Raw genomic sequence first — 21,292 nt, 5'->3', positions numbered from 1 at the left:
ATTTCACCCTTGTTCTGATGTGTCCTTAAACGAGACAAATTTAATGTCATTCAAACAAACAATGGAATTTACATATTCCAAAAATTGACCTATTCTAGATTGAATATTTGACACCTTAACTTACAGCATCTGATGCTTTCTCCCTAGTTGCCTTCAACTAGAACCACTAACTTCTGTACGGCTCTTTGAACGACGGAAGGCTTATTGAGGCGCTCTCCCTTTCTCCCTAACTTTCGTTCTCCTATCTGTACGGTTACTTTTCGCACCAGTCGCACCAGTCCATCATCATCTTGATTTGCTTCAATAACCTTAGCAAGTTTCCATTCGTTGCGAGGGACATCATCCTCTTTGATGATCACAACATCACCAACTACCATGTTGCGCCTTGGTGTAAGCCATCGTTGCCTCAGGGTAAGGTTTGCAAGGTATTCCTTCCTCCACCTGTGCCAGAATTGTTCGGAAAGATATTGAATCCTTCTCCACCGTTTTTTGACGTAGAGATCTCCTGGATAAACTTGCCAGGTGGGGGAAGTGGTAAAGAAGACTTCATTGTAATCAAATGATTTGGCGTGAGAGGTTCCAAACTTGTGGGATCACTGATGTTGTCAACAGTTAAGGGCCGATTGTTTACAATGGACATAGCTTCATAAAAGAAAGTCCTTAGGGAAGAGTCATTTAACCTTCCAGCGCTTTGGGCCAAGACAGTGCTCAGTACACTTCTCACCGTCCTGATTTGACATTCCCATACCCCGCCAGTGTGACTAGAGCGTGGCGTGTTCATCTGAAAATCACATTGTTTGTCTGTAAGGTAGGAGGCTAATCTTTCTTGATTTAATTCTTTTAGCGCCTTTGCCACCTCATTTCTTGCTCCCACAAAATTAGTGTTTTGATCAGATCTTATATGTCTAACGGCTCCACGGATAGCTACAAAGCATCTCAAGGCATTGATGAAGGCATCGGTTGTCATATCTTCAAGAATTTCAATATGCACTGCCCTGGAGCACAGACACGTGAAGAGCAGGCCATACCGTTTTTGCTCCTTCCTTCCCCGTTTGGTGTGGAAGGGGCCGAAGCAGTCCATACCACAGTAAGCGAATGGTGGTGTTGCATCAACCCGGTCACTGGGTAAGTCTGCCATCCGCTGTTCCTCTGGTGGTGCGCGAATTCTACATTGTACACACCGTCTGATGTGTTGAGCTACAGCTTTACTCCCACCAACAATCCAAAATCCATTACTCCGTAACTCATTGAGAGTTTGTCCTCTGCCTTGATGTTGTATTTTGTTGCGATGTTGACTAATAATGAGGTTTGTGAGAGCACCGTCTTTAGGGAGTATTACTGGGTGTTTTAATTCAAGCGACACAGCTGCTTTTCTTAGTCTTCCTCCTACTCTCAATATGCCGTCTTGAAGGCACGGGTCAAGCTGATAAAGTTGATGGTTACAAGGCAGTTTTCCTGATTTCTCGCTAAGCATGCTCATCTCCTTTTGGAAGACATCCTTTTGTGTCAGTTTAACAAGGGTCAGTGTAGCTTGCCTTTTTTCTTCTACGTTTACAGGTTTTGTGGTTTTGATTCTCTTGGCTAGCCGTTGGATGCGAGCAATGACGTTAAATGCTGTTGCCCATTTTGAAATCCGTGACAGAAGCTCTTGAATGTCAAATTGCCTTACAGCTTCTGTCTTTAACACTTGTACAATCCTCACCTCCGGATCTCCCACCAGTAGCTCAGGTGTCACCTCGTTTATGGCTATATCCCTCTCCCATAAAAACCTTGGACCGGTGAGCCAATTTGAGTTGATGAGACCTGTCACGTTCAGGCCTCTGGAGGCATGGTCTGCAGGGTTGTGTACTTTCTCTGCATCACCATCTTTAATGATGCCCTCCATAAACTTCAGATAGTCACCTTTGAACTTGTGATCTCTGTCCAACTTCCTTTTCAGTTGTTTCAGTCGTGCCAAAGCCAGGACCTTATTGTTTGGGAGGTGAGGTCGTGCTTTGAAAGGAAGTGGCATTTCGAGGTGACCGTGTTCATTTAGTTGGAAGCCTCCTTTTAATATTTGCAGAAAGAGAATGTCATCTTGAGATATGCTTTTTTCACCTGCTTTTGTGTCTGCAAAATCAGACTCAAGGGCTTTAATGATGGCTGATGGTGTTACAGGTGGTAACTCTTTGACAGATACTCGAAGACAAAGTCCAGTCACATCGCCTGCATTTACGCATTGTGCTACTCCTCCCACAATACTCCAGCCAAGATCGGTTTTGACAGCGTAAGGCTCGTAGTCACCTCCAGTAATGACCTCTCTTGGAATCAAGGCTCGGGAGCAGTCATAGCCAATCAATAATCCAACGCCACAATCCATTGGTGGGGGTATATCTCTTGAGTTATGTTAACAAGATGTTTCCATGAAGTGGCTGTTTTGCGGGTAGGAATATGTGTCCGGTCAAGAGGAATGAAGTCTCTTGTGTAGGCCGGAGGTAGGTCAATTGAAATATTTGAGGAAAATCCTCTTACTTTAAGTCCACAAACTCTTTCGCTTTTTATCACTGAGTCCTTTCCCATCATCGTGGAGAGTTTCAGTTTAACTGGGTCCATGTCTACCTTAAGCTTTGCGCACAACTCTTGATCAACAAACGTGTGGCTACTTTGTGTGTCCAACAGCGCATAAGCTAGGGTCTCTGTCTCAGGTGCGTTAGGTGCTGAGATCCAGACGGGCACAATCATTGATGTACTCACAACATCACTTCCCTTGACACAACAAGATAGTGAGGATGTGATTTCTTCAGTGGTGTTCTGTGCTGAGGCTGTCTCCGTTGGAGAACGATCTTCATGTAATGCGGTTGGATGACTCTTTAGGCATACTCCACACATGGCTCTATTTCTACATGCCTTAGAATTGTGACCCTTTCTCAGGCATGCAAAACATAGCTTATTTTCATAGATGTATTTTCTCTTTTCCTCTGAAGACATCTTCATAAGCTTCTTACATTTATGTATAGAGTGTTCTTCTCCACAGCATAAACATATGCCTGGATTTTCGGCATCTCGTAAATCGTTTTCATTGGGGTCTTGATCGGCTGTAGAGGTTTGCGGATCTTGGATCCTCACCTTTGTAGCAAATGTGTTTGCTTTTGATTGCCTACCTCCCTTTACTGTCATCTCAGTAGATTGTCTTAATGCGTATAGAGACGACACCGGATTACAAGCGATGCGTGCCTCTTTAGATATAAATGTTGCAAAGTTATGGAAACTTGGATAGTCTTTACCTTCATCTAGCTGCTCTGTGACATGACGGTTCCACCTGGATGTCACCCAATCTGGTAGTTTCACCAGCATTTTCTGGTTCTCCTCACAGTCGTTCAAAACTTGCAGACCCTTTATGTAAGGCATAGCGTTGCTACAAGTTTGTAGGAAATCGCTGAATTCTCTCAATTTGAAATATTCCCTCCCACCAATCTTTGGCCATCCGTTGAGTTTTTCTCTGAAAGCCCTCTGCACAATGAAGGAATTACCATATCTGGTGTTGAGTCGATCCCATGCTTGCTGATAGGCTTCTTCATCTCTTCTATAAAAACTGCCTTCAAGAGAAGATTTTGCCTCCCCTGCTATGTACTTTTGTAAATAAAACAACCTATCTGCAGGGTTTGAGCATCGCCTCTCTATCAGCGCTTTGAAGCTTGTACTCCACTCTATAAAGTTCAGAGGATCACCTGAGAATACTGTAGGCTCTGGGTTTGGAAGGCGACTGAGTGCTAATGATTCCTGTAATATCTGAACCAAGGTTGTCTCATTTTGTACAGTTTGCTGTTCGTGACGTGGGGCATGGTGAGAAGAAGGAAATGCAACATTCTCTTTGGTGTGTACGGGGCTGCTCGTACCATTCCTTTCCTTAATTTCCGCTTCTTCATATACACTTAACTGTGCCTTAATTACTTCCATGTCTCTCTGATTTTCAAGTTTTTTCAACTGCTGACGTTGAGCTTCAATAGCCTCTTCCATGTTAATCTCAGCTTCTTTCGCAGCCAGAAGAGCAGCCATTTCGGCCCGCTTAACTGAAATGCTTGGTGATTCGGACGGGTGCCCGGAAGGCTTGGCACTGGGTGCTGTAACTATGGAGGCGGTGGAACCATATATGGACCTGGCATATTCGTTATCTAGCAGCATGTGTAATTTTGCGTTTTCTGCCACAGCATCAAAATCTTCTTCATATTCTGTTAGACGGATTCTCATTACTTGCAGTAAGTCTGCTGTTGCCGCTGCACATGAATCAACTTTTCGCCGTAATTCTTGACTTGGTGTTGTCCGGCTTCGGACACTGTCGTATATTTCTTTTATCTCACCCTCTAGCTTCTCAACTTCATCCATCATGTCGTACATGTCTTGCTCAGGGCACCATTGTTTTAACTTTCTTCGGGTTTCTCTAACATGACTTTTCCATTTCTCATAAGTTACATTCAACTTGCCTTCCTTTTGAATGAACTCTTTCTCCTTTAGTTCCTGCATTTTAGGTGTCAAATGTCTTAAACGAGAGGATTTTCTTATTTTTGCCTCAGCCTCCCTTTCCACATTTTCATGCTCTTGCATCTCATCACACTGACTGTCACTATATTGAGACATTTTTGGAGATTTCAAACTTCAGAACCTGAGTTTTACAGAGCAATAATAACAATAATGCGCTTGTCAAACATTCAACAGATATTTTCACACATTCAAGAACTCACATTCATTAGTTCTCATTTATGATAATCTTCGCCTATGTTCTATCCATCTACTTTGTGAGCTACTGGAAGCTGTATAGGCCTTTGCCAACTCTGGTTAATGTCCACCGAAACCATTAGCTGCTACAGGATGAGAAGCACCGTCGCGCGTTGAAATCTTGCCTTACTGCCGGTTGAGGAGCAACGATGCATGCTGAGGCCTGTAGCTTGCTGCGGGTTGAGTGCGACGACGTTCGAAGTAGCTCGTGGATAGCTGCGTGGCACGCGGGTCGAGTGCGACGACGCTCGATGTAGCTCGTAGCTTGCTACGTGATGTGCGCCGAAGCCGATAGCTTAGCTTGCCGTGGGGGAAGCACCTGCGCGCCGAAGCCTCCAGAAGGATGGATGAGGACACGTTTTCACTGTATCTACCCCGGTCAAGGATGACGCCTCGTACTGATGTCCAAAACGTTTATTCATGGAACACCGTGAAAACTAAAACACATTTCGAACAACAATCAAATTATAATATCTTGAACAGGACATTAAATAAATAACACAAATGACATACCGTGTGCACCTTGGTAAACCGAAAGTAGATCAAATAACGATAAATCACGTAGATCACACGGTATCATAGTTCTCTGACTCTCTCTCTCTCCGTCTCCCGTTGTCTTCTCGATCTTTCTCTCATTCCTCGCTATACACGGCACTTGACCCGGAAGTGATTTTTAACAAACATTCCGGATAACATATTCAGAGGATTTAAGGAAAAAACAAATATGAAAGTTCACATAGAAATATGAAATACTTTAGCTAAACAACAAGCCTAAAATAAATTATTTTTTTTGTTGTCATGGCAACCAACAACTCAGTCTTGGCGCCAGTTACACCTTTCACTTGACAAAAATAAACTGAAGAGAATTTAGATATGAAATTTTGATGTCTATCCACTCTAAATGCCAATATTATAGTTTGAGTGACACATCCATTATAGAGGATTCTGCAAAAGATTTTGAGGAAATATTAATAACTTATTGAAATAAAAAAATGTGATGGTCCTTTTCACATTTTTTCTCCATAGCTCACTGCTGACCAGAACCTGAGATTCATCGAGCCATTCTGCAAAACGGCAGCCAAGACCAAGGAGTAAGTTCCTCTTAGCGTCCTTTTGTTTGATTTCATATCTGCAGGGAAGTATATTTTTTTAAATCTTCCACACCATTTTTAATGGTGTTGACTTAAAAAATATGTACTAAAAAGTACATTTTGTGTGAGTGTGTGTTTGTGTGTGTGTGCGCGCGGAGTGATAATATTACAGTTTAACCCCAGCCAGTCCCAGGGACTGGCTGATGAGAAAAGTGAGTCCCATTAGGCATTTCGAGAGTCCCAAATTTCGAATTCTTAAATGGTCTACTTATTCAATTGCATATGATAATAACACAAACAGCAACAATATACATTGCTAATAGGTTTATTTCTTATCAACAAATGCTGCAAAAATTTTAATAATTCAGGCATACGAGATTTGCTGAGAAATAGGTTCTTATTTCATTCCATAGTTTGGTCTTTGCGTTCATAAATTCTCCTCTCTTTACTCCGCTTCCAATGATGCAAGGCTTTCTCAAAGTCAACTTATCGCAAAAAACTATCCAACTTTAGCTGCTTCCTCCGTGATACCTCCGCAATAAACATTCGCAACACTTGTTCGCAACACTTGTTTTAACGATACAAAACTTGGCAATCATCTACTTTCCGCATATTGCAAGAACGACATGCGACATTACTTCATGCGAGATCAAAACAACAATGGTGGCGATTGTCAAACTGATCGTTGCGGGTGGGAAAAAAAGATGTACCGTAGCAGGCCTGAGGATTTAGGAAATTCACGTTTTTCGATTCCGTTGGATTACCCAATGGGAAACCATGGTAACTAATTTTGGGTTCCGTAAACGTTCATCATAGGAAGCCATTTTTCTATTTTGACTGATATTCATAATCAAGAATTCTGATACTCCAAAGTATAATGCTTCAAGGGTAAATGTTTGAAAACTATGCATTAACAATGAACATTATATCAGCAGCTGTGTACTCCAGGATTATTCAACGAAATAAATGGATCAAATTATGTTGTACTCATATGGCATCATGAATACAGCACACCACAAAATCAGAGTATTTTTTTCCAGTCTCACACCGCAAAGATTAATTTCCTGGTAATCATTAATACAGGTAAGTATTGCTGTGGCTTGACATCCTCTTCCCAAGACGATGCATGTGTAATCTACTATCAATTTGACGAAAGAATCTACCACGTGTCATCGTTAGTTCTACCGACAGCATATGACACCTTATGACAAATGTTTTATTCATAAAGTTACCACGCTACAACCAGTAAATTATAGAATAACCAAGACTGTCGACTATAAGGCGCCATTAAGTCTTAAATTTTCTCCAAAATGGACAGGACGCCTTATGGTGCGGAGCGTCCTTTATATGCGCTGAGTTCCAAAATCTGACTGACTGCCGACACGCTGTTTATATAGAGAAAAGGCGGAAGTGACTGTGAAAGAAGTCGGCCAATCAGGGAAGGGTGGGCGTGTATATATACATATATGGAGAGGGAGAGAGGGAGAGAGAGGACAGACAAGCTAGTCCGCCAATGGTGAAGGGTGGGCGTGTAAGTGGACGCCTCAAGCCAGTACCAACACTTGTATAGAGTGTGGCAATGTGCATTGTTGCAAAACAACTCCGGTTTTGGTTTCTAAGAACCCCTGAAAATAAATTCGACAAAAAGACACGCCTACGAAGCTCAGTTCAAACTTAAAGCCACCGGTTATGCTTTTGGCATGCGTGCCCATCTCACAGCAGCGGTGAAAAAACAAGTCAAGCAAATGAGCGTGCCGTTATTCCCGGAGGCTTGACTAAAGAACTCCAACCGCTGGACATTGGCATCAACCGGGCGTTCAAAGTATAGTTGCAAACGGCTTGGGAACAATGGATGATCGGTGGCAAACACAACTTTACAAAGAGTGAGAGGCAGCACTTGGCGAGTTACGCCACAATACGCAACAACGAGAGGGAACGCGGCGTTTTTGATGGATTACGGTACTTGCACAATTGTTCAATTCTTTCTACACACACGCGCTGCCACCATGTTTCGCTCTGTTCTTTACTTTCAAATGTGGGAAAGCTTCACACGAGGGAAATGTTGACTTTGCTGTTGCTACTCCTTCTTTCCGCTCGGCAATGCCTAGCAACTCACACTAGCATGTGATGCATTCAATGACAACTGAGATGTGCAGTCCTCTGCTTCTGATACAGAGGATGAGGACTTAGATGGATTTCTGGGTGATGATTGATCGAAAAACGTGAGAACATTGTACGATGGCTAAATAAAATACACCCGAACTCAGTTCTGCTTTCGTTGCCTTTTTAAAAACGTGTTTTTATCTTATCTGTATGTCTTGGCATGCCACCGTATGCTTCAAGCTAACGTGTTGGAGTGCGCGCATGCATGCCGTATGTTTAAGCTGGCGTATGTTTTACCACTGTAAAACTGCGGCCATTAGTACGATGCGTCCTGTGTATGTGTAAAATACAGAAATGTCACCCATTAATGAGACTGCGGCCATTAGTACGATGCGTCGAATAGTCGTGAAAATACGGTATTTTTGTGAACGTCAAACGTGTAAGCGTCACTTGCTCGTGTAAGAAACCCGAAAGGAGTCAAGTGGCGTATTCGGGTGTGCTCAGTTTGGTCGAAAACCGGTTTTCAGTTCTAACCTGAGGTGTAAAAATCTCAAATTTTCTGGTCGAAATCCGAAAGCCGGGGTTTGACTGTACTTTGGTCAGATTGAAGTTATTTCTGTGATCACTGAGGGTTATTCTTTCATTAACAGAGGGGTAACAATAATTTTACGTATATGAAAACGTTTTGTCAGTCTTGAATACCCCATAACCCAGCGGAATATGTTTACTTCAAATGTGGTAGAATTATCGGGCCTTTGAATATGTTTTCATTTCAATGGCTTGAAAGTGTATTCATCTAATTTGCCAGACAATCATACAACTTTTGACCTTAACATTGAATAACGTCACCAAAGCAAAATATCTCCAATTTGGATGTCAGTGTTCAAGAGGATTTGGCTGGCGTCCTGGTCGTGTAATATTACAGGCAACACATCCTTTATTGATCATACTAGTTTTAGGAGCGTCACTGATGAATGGCAGCGAAATTCTGTCTTGATCTGAAGCTTCCTGCTTGCTTTGTAATATTTGCCATCCACTGATCGACCATTCTCTTTAATTGACCGTCTCACCAGTCGGACACTTTTCCGAGCGATCTGCAACAGCATCTTCAACACAATTATTGACCAGGCTCCCTATGCCATTGAGGATCTGATGAGGGAGCTGAAAGAAGCAGAGTCCTCTGATTCAGGCCAGTCCTCTGATGATGAAGAGGACCCCGTGAAGCAGATTAACGGTACATTTTCACAAAAATGGGAAGAGTTTGTTGTTTAATTTTTCCACAAACACAATATTAATCGTAATACCATGTTTAGACTAATGAGGCTGCATAATGCATATTGTTTTAAAGAACATTTTTGAGTTGATTTTCCTTTCAAAGTGTCAACGTAATGATTTTGAAGTTAGCACTTTGCAAAATGGACGGATGGATGGATGAACGAATCCATCCTACATACGGTGTTTGATATTTTGGTGGCCGCATTGCTAGGTCATAGCGACTAAACCGCTCATCTTTAGGTGGGCAGGATGTGCAAATCCGCTGGCATTAACATGCTTTCCACATCATCACTTCAGTAATACTTGTTCAGCTGATTCAACTGGATTGTCGTCATGCCCGTTTTTGAGAATGTACCTTGCACATGGCCAACAGCAGGCTTGATTTCTTTCCATAGCTTTGGAGAAAGCGCCACACAAGCGATCGTTCAGCTCAGTACCAAAAGGCCCACGGGCAAGTGTTTGGGACCACTGCTATATAGTACGCAACATTAAGTGCAATCTGACCAAAAAAAAAATATTCCCCAAACTTTGAGTTTCCGTTCAGAATCACTATTTATATAGCACACAACAACCTGTTTTTGTGTAAGTTATTGATTGCAAATCATGAATGCTACAGTGTTTTAAAAAGAACTCCATGAATGTTACATAATTTTGTAGATAAATGACTGAATTGAATTGAATTTTTATGCCAGGAAGACATTATTTGCTGGTTATTTTGTTTTCAGGCAGTAAATCATACTTGAAACAGGGTGCTCATGAATCAGGAGACTCCGACACAGAGTTACAATTTGATGATGATGATGATGATGATAATACAGCACCAGTTCTACAGGTTAGTATTGTATTTTTATCCTAAATGCATGTTGTTGTTTTTCCAAGAATGAACACATATTTTGGGATACTTGGGTTTTCATTGGAAAGACATATGCTACACTGCACCACTTTAGTCAGAGCTCTTGATAAATACCATGTTCTGCTTTCCCCCTTCTAATGAAACATCTATTTTACAGTTTGACTATGCAGCTCTTGCTGACAAGCTCTTAGAGGTGTCAATTCGAAGTAGCACACCCAGCCACAATAGAGAGAGGCTCTACAAAATCATCAAAGTGTAAGTTTTGTAGCCCCTCAGACAGTTTTGAAAGTATCATACTGTATCTGTTGTTGTGGTCCGTGTGATTTAAATATGGCAAAAAGAAAAGCCAAACCTTCCTGTCCTTATGTGGAAGAAGTAATTGCCCCTTGAAGCTAGTAATGGGTTGTGACGCCCTTGGCAGCAATAACTGAAATCAAGCATTTGCGATAATTTGTGGTCAGTCTTTGACGCTATGGAGGAATTTTGGCCCACTTTGGCAGATTTAATTCAACTATGCCACATTGGAGAGTTTCCCTTTTGAGGTCACGCCACAGCATCTCTATTGGATTCAAATCCGGACTTTGACTTGACCACTGCAAAATCTTACTTTATTTTCTTTTGTTTTTTGAGCCGTTCAGAGATGGACTTGCTGTTGTGTTACGGTTAGTTGTCTTTCTGCATGATCCAAGAGTGCTTGAGTTTGAGGGTGCAAACTAAACTGATGGTCGGACATCATCCTTCAGGATTTTCTAGTAGACAGCAGAATTCATTGTCCCATCAATCACAGCAAATTGACCTTGTCCTCAGATAGAAAAGCAGCCCCAGACCATCACATTGGCAACACCATGTTTTATTAATCAAATGCTATCATTTCTACCCCAAATGTAACAGGCCGCACAAATTCAATTTTTGATTCATCGGTCGACAGAATGTTTTTTCCAAAGGTTTTGAGGATCATCTTGATGTCTTTTGGCAAATGTGAGATGAGCCTTTGTGTTCTTTTTGGTCAACAGTGGTTTTCGCCTGGGAACTCTCCAGTGGATCCTATTTTTGGCCAGTGTCTTAAAATTTCAGTGGATCAGAGAGTTGTTCAGCAGATTGGGAAAAGAGTGATTTTTACGCCAGTCGAATGTAGTTTATGATATGCATTATCAGACCTCTTGTCTTTCAACATACTTTCTCTCTCTTTCATGGCAGGCTGCAGGATCTCAGTGAAGGTATTGTTATTTTTAAATTGCCTGATACGACACAATGTCTTTCTTGTTTATTTGTGTTATGTGACTCATCCTCTGCCTTTTTTTTCGGTTAGGTCTATTTCCTCAAGATGGCTATCCAGAGGAAGTCTCTACAGATGAGGATGATGAAATGTTTGCCAGCAGAAAGAAGATGAAGCGTGGAAAGAATGCAAAGGAAACAGCTAAGAATCGTAAAGGACCTCTTTCTCACTTCAAAATGAGCATCTTTAAAATGGTCAAGATGCGTAGAAAAGGAAGTCTATCTAGACTACCGTATTTTCACGACCATTCGGCACACCGTATGGTTGGGCGCAGTCTCATTAATGGGGGTGCTATTTCTGTATTTTACACATAGACAAAACGCACTGTATTATTGGGCGCAGTTTTAAAGTGGTAAAACATACACCAGCTTAAATATACGGCATGCATGCGCGCACGCTAAAAACACGTTAGCTTGAAGCATACGGTAGCATTCCAAGACATACAGATACAAGCTAAAAACACGTTTTTAAAAAGGCAACGGAAGCAAAACTGAGTTCTGTAGTATTTTATTTAGCCATTTTACAATGTACTCACGTTTTTCGATCAATCATCACCCAGAAATCCATTAAAGTCCTCATCCTCTGTATCAGAATTGAACAATTGTGCAAGTACCGGTAATTCATATAAAACGCTGCGTTCCCTCTCATTGTCAGAGTCACTCTCATTGCCATGTGGCTCCACAGAAATGATGCCGGCTTTGCCAAAAACTCGAACAACAGTGCAAGCAGACACGTTTGTCCAAGCAGCCACAATCCAGTCACAAATTGTGGCGTAACTCGCCCAGCGCTGCCTCTCACTCTTTGTAAAGTTGTGTTTGCCATCGATCATCCATTGTTCCCATGTTGTTCGCAACTTTACTTTGTACGCCCGGTCGCAACTTTACTTTTAACGCCCGCTTGATGCCGATGTCCAGCGGTTGGAGTTCTTTAGTCAAGCCTCCGGGAATAACGGCACGCTCAGAGTTCATTTGCTTGACTTGGTTTTTCACCGCTGCTGTGAGATGGGCACGCATGCCAAAAGCATAACCAATGGCTTGAAGTTTGAACTGAGCTTTGGAGGCGTGTCTCTTTGTAGAATTTATTTTCAGAGGTTCTTAGAAACCAAAACCGCCCACTTACACGCCCACCCTTCACTCATTGGCGGACTTCTTCGCCGCATGCCTGTCCTCACTCACGTCTGCCTTTTCTCTCTCTCCATATATGTATATATACACGCCCACCCGTCACTGATTGGTCGACTTTAAGATAAGATATCTTTTATTCGTCCCACACCGGGGAAATTTACAGCCTCCAGCAGCAAGAATGTATGTAGAAAGAAGAAAGAGAAAAAAAAACAACAACAAACATCTTTCAATTAAATGCAATATGAACACAAAATGGATAAATCGCAGTACTATTTACAATTTTCCTTCACATCATTTAATTATTATTATTATTATGATTGTTATTTATTATTCATCAGCCTGACAGCAGTCCGTAGGAACGAGCGTCGGTATCTCTCCTTCTTGCAGCGCGGGTGTAACAGTCTCTGGCTGAAGGAGCTACCAAGTGCTGTCAGGGCGGGCTGGAGGGGGTGGGAGGGACTGGCCATCATAGCTTTTAGCTTAGTTAGCATCCTTCTGTTGCCCACCTCCTCCAGAGTGTCAAGGGAGCAACCCAGGACAGAACTGGCCTTCCTGACCAGTCGCTCCAGTCTCTTTCTGTCCCGGGCTGAGATGCTGCCTGACCAGCAGACAATGCCATAATGGATGGCCGAGGCCACCACCGAGTTATAGAACGTCTATAACTGCCGCATGCCTGTCCACAGTCACTTCCGCCTTTTCTCTATATAAACAGCGTGTCGGCTGTCAGTCAGGTTTTGGAACTCAGCGCATACACAAGACGCTCCGCATCATAAGGCGTCCTGTCCATTTTGGAGAAAATTTAAGACTTTTAATGACGCCTTATAGTCGTGAAAATACGGTAATCCGCACAGTATGTGTCAGGGGCAATATAGAGCAATAAGATGGCTCAATGTTTCCTCATGTAGTAAGTAATAAGCATTTAAACGTCCCTTAATTGTGGGTGTGTGGGTGCGCGCGTGCGTGCATGCATGCATGCATGCATGTTATGCCTAGATTAGTTGATTCATTATGATGACATCGACGACCAAAAGCATCGACAAGTAATTTAAGTCGTCGACGCACATGGCAGTTGCGTTTAAGCGGGCCAGCCGTGATGTCACTGGAATAGCTATGCTTACTCCTACCAGATGGAATGAACAACTGTAGTATGCTAATGCTATCATGGCTATCCGTCATCAAACATTGAAAGTTTGGGAACATTTCAACATAGACGTCAAGAGCGTTTTCAGCATTTTCAGCACGTATCGCACTGTGTGCGATTCCAACATTGTGACAGCGATGTTATAACTGAATAGGAAATGTGGTGACACTGATTTCTTTTATCACCTCATCATCAGGGGTGTTCACACGGCAACATTTACTCCGGTGTAGCACCGGGGCTGCCCCCATAGAGCGTTCACACGTACAAAGTTATCCCGGTGTAGCCCCTGAAAACAGCTTAAACCGGAACAAATTTATAATTTATTTACTCCTGAGTAAATGCTACCCGACGTCAGCGTTTCTCAATTGCATCCTGGGTATTTTGCACTTCTTTCCTTTCTCTCTCTCATCCTTTTACGGTGTCTGATAGACCACAGCGTTGATTTGTCTGGAGAAGCATAAACCATGGTTTTTCGATATGTCACAAACAAGGTGGGGAAAAGGAAGAACACCTTACGCATGCACAGGTTTTATTTCCGTATTATTACGTATTGCACGACCGCAGAAACTGCCATGTGAACGCAAGTGGGGTTGCACCGGGGTTAACACGCTTATCTTTAGTAAGCAGCTTTATACGTGTGAACACTCCACAAAATTTACACCAGTGTAAGATGTATCGCAACAAAATACATCTGTGCAGCACCGATGCAAATGTGTGCCGTGTGAACACCCCTATAGTGTTCAAAGAAATCCAGATGTACTTTGCAGAGGCTCCAGTCTCTCAAAAGGATGATACTTTCAAATGGTGGCATGAAAATGAGAAACATTTCCTCACGCTATTAAGGGTAGCAAAATTTATTCTGTGCAAACCTTCAACCTGCGCCCCTTCGGACTGGATCTTCACTGAAGCAGGGAACATCTACTCTCAAAAGCGAGCAAGCGTTTCGCAGAGCATAGAAATGCTAACTTTCCCGACAATGAAAAATGGAGTTCTGTCGATTATGAGATGGAATGTAGTATAAATTGTGAGCACCGAGCACAAAATACCACTAATACTACACTACTTACTGTCTTAGAGTTGTCATCATTTATTTAAAGTCACTCTTTGTGTTGTTTCTCCTTCAGGGAAGAAAAAAATGCAACTCAAGCAAGATGATGACTCCGACAACGATGATATGAAGCCAACAGATCTTACTGACAAAGATATCACCAAGCCAAGGAAAAAAAAGAAGGCGTCTCATGATGGCTGTTTAGGTGCTAATTTAAATGCCAGAATATTGAATGGGGAGGACACTGAGGCACCCAATCAAAGCAAGTCTGAAGATATGGCCAAAAAAGAATCGTCTGTTTCTGCCTCAGATAAAGGCAGCAACCTCAATTCTTGCACAAGCAACAAAAAGTCAAAAAAGAAAAAAAAGAGGCCAACATCGGAGTGTGAAGAAAAATTAGAGAATCACGAGACGATGCAGGAGGCCGGCACAACTGCAGTGATCGGCGAGCATGAGAGCCCCTTAAAGAACAGTGTTAAGCTTGAGTCACAAGCTGGCAGCATGGCGATTCCAGTTCCCTGTGAGATCATATCGAATGAAACCGAGCTCCGGGCCTCAAATACCACCAAGACAAAAAAGAAAGGTCTGAAGGCTGAAAAGGTCAAAGCATTTGCAGCTTGTTCACCGAAAATCCCGTTAGATTCTCTGTCGGTACCTTGTGATAATTCTGCTCCTATTGGCACGGCTCTCCAACCTCAGGGTTTAACTGATACCACCACCTCGGATGAGTGCAAGAGGAAAAATAATAAATCTGAGAACGTACTGATTGCAAATCCAAGTACGAACGTTGAAAATGAATTTGCATGTGACAATCAAATGGGAACTCCATCGAAGAAGAAAAACAAACGAAAATGTGCAAAGGTGAAAGAGGTGAGCAGCTCGGAAAGGAAGCCCGAGGTGGGCGATGAGGCATCCGATTCCTCGGGGAAGCCAAATAAGAAGAAAAGAAAGATCCCTGTGGTGTTTGAGTTTGAAGCGGATGAGTTTGAGCCTGCCACACCACCCAATGACACTGCAGAAATAGCACTGGGTGTCAAGAAGTCAAAAGTGAGTATGAAATGAGGGCATGCGTTTTCAGATTCATCTGTGAACTCTGTTTTAAATCACTTTCCCGTGGCTATTTCACAATGCTTCTCCTCTCCAGGCATTTAATGGTTCAGCTACCCCAAAAGCCAAGCCAAAGACATTGTCAAATGACTTGGTCACATTTCAGCGAAACGTCAAAGTTCCAACACCGCTCTTCTTCAGGACCAAGGAAAAATGCACAACTCAAATCTTTGGCAAGAAGGTATTTAGATGTGTATAAAAAATTACATTACATTCTTTCTGTTGATTCTGTTTTTCCCTCCACAGATTGATCAAACTCCCACATCAGACAGCAAGAAGGTGACATTCCATCTGAAGAATAATAAAACAGCTGGTAAGACAATGTTCAATGTCAATATGTTTAGGTCTATTTTGAGGACCCGGCACTATGCCGCATTTTTGAATACTCCACTGGGCTCGTTAGTTTAACATGGGTCGGCAACCCAAAATGTTGAAAGTGTCACATTGGACCAAAAAACGAATTTGCCTGGAGCCGCAAAAAATTAAAAACCTTATATCAGCTTTACAATGACGGTAACACATGCTGTGCTTATTTGCCCCACTTTTTTACAGTGGGGCAAATAAGTATTTAGTCAACCACCAATTGTGCAAGTTCTCCTTGAAAAAATTAGAGAGTATTTGTCTGTAATTGTCAACATGGGTAAAGCTCAACCATAAGAGACAGAATGTGGGGAGAAAAACTCGGAAAATTACATTGTTTGATTTTTAAACAATTAATTGCAAATTATGGTGGAAAATAAGTATTTGGTCAGCTACAAAGAAGCAAGATTTTTGGCTATCAAAGAGGTCTAACTTCTAATGAGCGCAAACGAGGCTCCACTGTATTCTCCACAGTATGACCTGTATTAATGGTGCCCGTTTTAACTCATTATTGGTATAAAAGACACCTGTCTACAACCTCAGTCAGTCACACTCCAAACTCCACTATGGCCAAGACCAAAGAGCTGTCGAAGGACACCAGAGACAAAATTGTAGACCTGCACCAGGCTGGGAAGACTGAATCTGCAATAGCTAAACGCTTGGTGTAACTAAATCAACCGTGGGAGCAATTATTTGAAAATGGAAGACATACAAGACCACTCATAATCTCCCTCGATCTGGGGCTCCATGCAAGATCTCACCCCGTGGTGTCAAAATGATAACAAGAACGATGAGCAAAAAGCCAGAACCACACGGAGGGACCTAGTGAATGACCTACAGAGAGCTGTACAGTAACAAAGGCTACACTCAGTAACACAATGCGCCGCCAGGGACTCAATTCCTGCATTGCCAGACGTGTCCCCCTGCTGAAGCCAGTACACGTCCAGGCCCGTCTGCGGTTCGCTAGAGAGCATTTGGATGCTCCAGAAGAGGACTGGGAGAATGTGTTATGGTCAGATGAAACCAAAATAGAACTTTTTGGTAGAACACAGGTTCTCGTGTTTGGAGGAGAAAGAATAATGAATTGCATCCGAAGAACACCATACTCGCTGTGAAGCACGGGGGTGGAAACATCATGCTTTGGGGCTGGTTTTCTGCAAAGGGACCAGGACGACTGATCTGTGTAAAGGAAAGAATGAATGGGGCCATGAATCGAGAGATTTTGAGTGAAAATCTCCTTCCATCAGCAAGGGCATTGAAGATGAGACGTGGCTGGGTCTTTCAGCATGATAATGATCCCAAACACACAGCCAGGGCAACAAAGGAGTGGCCTTCGTAATTAGCATTTCAAGGTCCTGGAGTGGCCTAGCTAGGCTCCAGACCTCAACCCCATAGAAAATCTGTGGAGGGAGTTGAAAGTCCGTGTTGCCCAACGACAGCCCCAAAACATCACTGCTCAAGATGCTCAAATACCAACAAGTGTGTGAAAAGCTTGTGAAGAGTTACAGAAAACGTTTGGCCTCCATTATTGCCAACAAAGGGTACATAACAAAGTATTGAGATTAACTTTTGGTATTGACCAAATACCAGTAAGAATTTCCACCATGATTTGCAAATAAATTCTTTAAAAATCAATGTACTTTTCTGGGGGTTTTTCCCCACATTCTGTCTCTCATGGTTGAGCTTTACACAAGTTGACAAATACAGGCCTCTCTAATCTTTTCAAGTAGGAGAACTTGCACAATTGGTGGTTGACTAAATACTTACAGTATTTATCCCACTGTATCTATATTAGCCTACTATCAAAATGAGTAACTTGGCTACAAACACACAGTGAGCCTGAATGATGAAATATTTTCCCTGCAACGCATCCTGTAGAGAAAGGGTGCCCAGACTTTTTTGACGGAAGATCTATTCTTCGATCAACCAACCTCCCGCGATCGACACGTTACCGCACATGCGCAATATGCACCCACTTACACGCGCGTGCCATAGTGAGCAATAGCAATAACGGTCCTTCAAATGATCGAGGCAAGGGGACGCACTTTTGCAGCATGTTAACGATCGTAGCTGACGTGTACCCTTTTAAAATGCTTCTCCACATTCCCATTATTTGCCAGTACCCTTGGTGAATTGTACATGAAATGCTGTTTAATTTTTTTATTTCGTTTATTTCATTTTTTTAACAACAGCCACCTGCCTGGCATCCTGCCCTGCTAATAGAAACGTGTGTCGCAGGTTATGACAGAAATCCTCGTTGACAGAAATGTTGAAATTGAATATTTATTATACACATCTTTACAGCATTGTAAGCGTCAAGAATGTTTGTCATGTTTGTCCTCCTATAGAAACCATACTAAAACAAAACATTTCCTTAGCCCATCTTTTTTCCATTTTCAAACATTTTTGAAAAAGCTCCAGGAGCCACGAGGACAGCACTAAAGAGCCGCGTTTGCCGACTCCCGGTTTAACACAATTTATTAAAAATCCCAAATCACCAAATCTTCCATTTTTCAGTTCTTCACTAAAAAGCAGAGTACTTGGCAAAATAAAGATCACAAGTCACAAGTATTTTGAGCTGAACATTTGATGATGCTTTCTTTGGTTTATTTATACTGTTGGATTCTTTCCAGACCCAGCGCCAATAAAAGAAAATCTGTCAGAGTAGTTGCTTTCTTTGTATATTGTAAAACAAAGAGTGGAACATCATTAAGAAACACCCCTTTTATGAACTTTCAACTTAGCATAAAATATTTTTCGGAAATGTGCCTCTAGTTATGTACCTTCAGTTATGCGATTCGTCTCAGCATTGATGAGCGAGTGGATCTGTGTTGTGATTGTCGCGCACTTTAATGAACGATCATTGGCCGAGCACGTAACTCATTGCGATAATTGTGCAGTTTTTTAAAAAACTTTTAATTAGACTTTAAAATGATTTAAAGGTTACAGTTGTCCGCAAAACGTACACAGAACTTAATGTCATCTACCGACTACAGGCTGGACACATTAAAAAGACAAGGTGATTTTCATTCACAAAGCAGGAGAAGGGAAGAAGTATATTCAAGATGGTAGCACCTCAAAAGACAGAACTAATAAAGTTATAAAAACTAAATTTTTTCAAACGGTGGACACTACCGCGTGCTATTGCAGCACAGGTGGACTTTGACCATAGAGCGCTTGAAATAATTTGAGTGTCTCAAACAATAGTGACTCCAAGATGCAAGCTATGAGTCCATTATTCTCACATGCAAGTTGTAATAAATGAATGCTTTAACATGATCATAGTCACAGTTTTATTGGAAATCTTAACTTTTAAAGTACCGTATTTTCACGACTATTCAACGCACCGTACTAATGACCGCAGTCTCATTAATGGGTGACATTTCTGTATTTTACACATACACAGGACGCACCGTACTAATGGCCGCAGTTTTACAGTGGTAAAACATACGCCAGCTTAAACATACGGCATGCATGCATGCGCGCACTCTAACACGTTAGCTTGAAGCATACGGTAGCATGCCAAGACATACAGATAAGCTAAAAACACGTTTTTAAAAAGACAACAAAAGCAGAACTGAGTTCGGGTGAATTTTATTTAGCCATCGTACAATGTTCTCACGTTTTTCGATCAATCATCACCCAGAAATCCATCAAAGTCCTCATCCTCTGTATCAGAAGCAGAGGACTGCACATCTCAGTTGTCATTGAATGCATCACATGCTAGTGTGAGTTGCTACGCGTTGCCGAGCGGAAAGAAGGAGTACCAACAGCAAAGTCAACATTTCTCTCGTGTGAAGCTTTCCCACATTTGAAAGTAAAGAACAGAGCGAAACATGGTGGCAGCGCGTGTGTGTGTAGAAAGAATTGAACAATTGTGCAAGTACCGTAATCCATCAAAAACGCCGCGTTCCCTCTCGTTGTTGCGTATTGTGGCGTAACTCGCCAAGCGCTGCCTCTCACTCTTTGTAAAGTTGTGTTTGCCACCGATCATCCATTGTTCCCATGCCGTTCGCAACTTTACTTTGAACGCCCGGTTGATGCCAATGTCCAGCGGTTGGAGTTCTTTAGTCAAGCCTCCGGGAATAACGGCAAGCTCAGAGTTCATTTGCTTGACTTGTTTTTTTCACCGCTGCTGTGAGATGGGCACGCATGCCAAAAGCATAACCGGTGGCTTTAAGTTTGAACTGAGCTTCGTAGGCGTGTCTTTTTGTCGAATTTATTTTCAGGGGTTCTTAGAAACCAAAACCGGAGTTGTTTTGCAACAATGCACATTGCCTCACTCTATACAAGTGTTGGTACTGACTTGAGGCGTCCCTTTAGCCTTCCACTTACACGCCCACCCTTCACCATTGGCGGACTAGCTTGCCTGTCCTCTCTCTCCCTCTCTCTCTCTCTCCCTCTCCATATATGTATATATATACACGCCCACCCTTCTCTGATTGGCCGACTTCTTTCCCGCATGCCTGGCCACAGTCACTTCCGCCTTTTCTCTATATAAACAGCGTGTCGGCTGTCAGATTTTGGAACTCAGCGCATATAAAGGACGCTCCGCACCGATAGGCGTCCTGTCCATTTTGGAGAAAATGTAAGACTTAATGGCGCCTTATAGTCGTGAAAATACGGTATGTTTCTTGTAATAGAAAGTGAGTCCGTTGAATTAACAGAATCCACGCACGTCATGGCGGATGGTCAGGATGAGACCACCTATGCCTTTGTATGAGTCGAGAAAAAAGGTGTTTCTTGTTGTCATGTTGCAGAGTTCAAGAAGAATGATCGCAGCCTGTTACTAAGTCCAGAGGGGTCGTCTAAGGTGCCCTTTGACCCACAACAAAAACCCAAATCTGGGGTTTTAAAGTCTTCTCCCATGGCACTCTCCACCAACATCAAGACTCCCAATGCCAACAGAAAGAGGGCTTTCAGTACTCCAAAAAGCACGCCGAAAAGACGACCTGTTGCATCTGACTTTTTTTGAAACCCTAAACTTAGAATACTGTAGATACAAATGTAAACTTATTTTGTTTTTGTTTCTTCAACATCAAATTGTAACTGCAGTTTTCTCACATATCCCCTGTTCTAATTATGGTCATAGCATTTTGTGACTTTAAAAAGAAGTTTTGAATGAAAACTTGGCGATCCTGAAATGGACCATGTTGATTTGA

At 42.3% G+C, this 21,292-nt stretch overlaps 1 protein-coding gene across 4 annotated transcripts in view; it reads left to right on the top strand.

Annotated features, from left to right (window-relative positions):
* The window catches only part of LOC127612048 (ribosomal RNA processing protein 1 homolog A-like), a 37,373-nt gene extending 16,081 nt beyond the window's left edge, over window positions 1-21,292 (top strand). For 3 of the 4 annotated variants that reach the window (XM_052083009.1, XM_052083010.1, XM_052083012.1), the window contains 10 exons: window positions 5,779-5,843; window positions 9,020-9,180; window positions 9,947-10,053; window positions 10,232-10,329; window positions 11,272-11,291; window positions 11,384-11,500; window positions 14,740-15,710; window positions 15,808-15,951; window positions 16,017-16,083; window positions 20,891-21,292. In XM_052083009.1, the coding sequence (XP_051938969.1) occupies window positions 5,779-5,843; window positions 9,020-9,180; window positions 9,947-10,053; window positions 10,232-10,329; window positions 11,272-11,291; window positions 11,384-11,500; window positions 14,740-15,710; window positions 15,808-15,951; window positions 16,017-16,083; window positions 20,891-21,105 (1,965 nt within the window). In that variant the 3' untranslated portion in view covers window positions 21,106-21,292. The remainder of the gene's footprint in view (window positions 1-5,778; window positions 5,844-9,019; window positions 9,181-9,946; window positions 10,054-10,231; window positions 10,330-11,271; window positions 11,292-11,383; window positions 11,501-14,739; window positions 15,711-15,807; window positions 15,952-16,016; window positions 16,084-20,890) is intronic. The other variant, XM_052083011.1, reaches the window with a different exon arrangement.

The sequence above is a fragment of the Hippocampus zosterae genome, chromosome 12, assembly GCF_025434085.1.
Source record: "Hippocampus zosterae strain Florida chromosome 12, ASM2543408v3, whole genome shotgun sequence".
NCBI classification, from domain to species: domain Eukaryota; kingdom Metazoa; phylum Chordata; class Actinopteri; order Syngnathiformes; family Syngnathidae; genus Hippocampus; species Hippocampus zosterae.
Note: the sequence above shows the minus strand (reverse complement) of the source record. Positions and strands in the feature narration are given on the sequence as shown.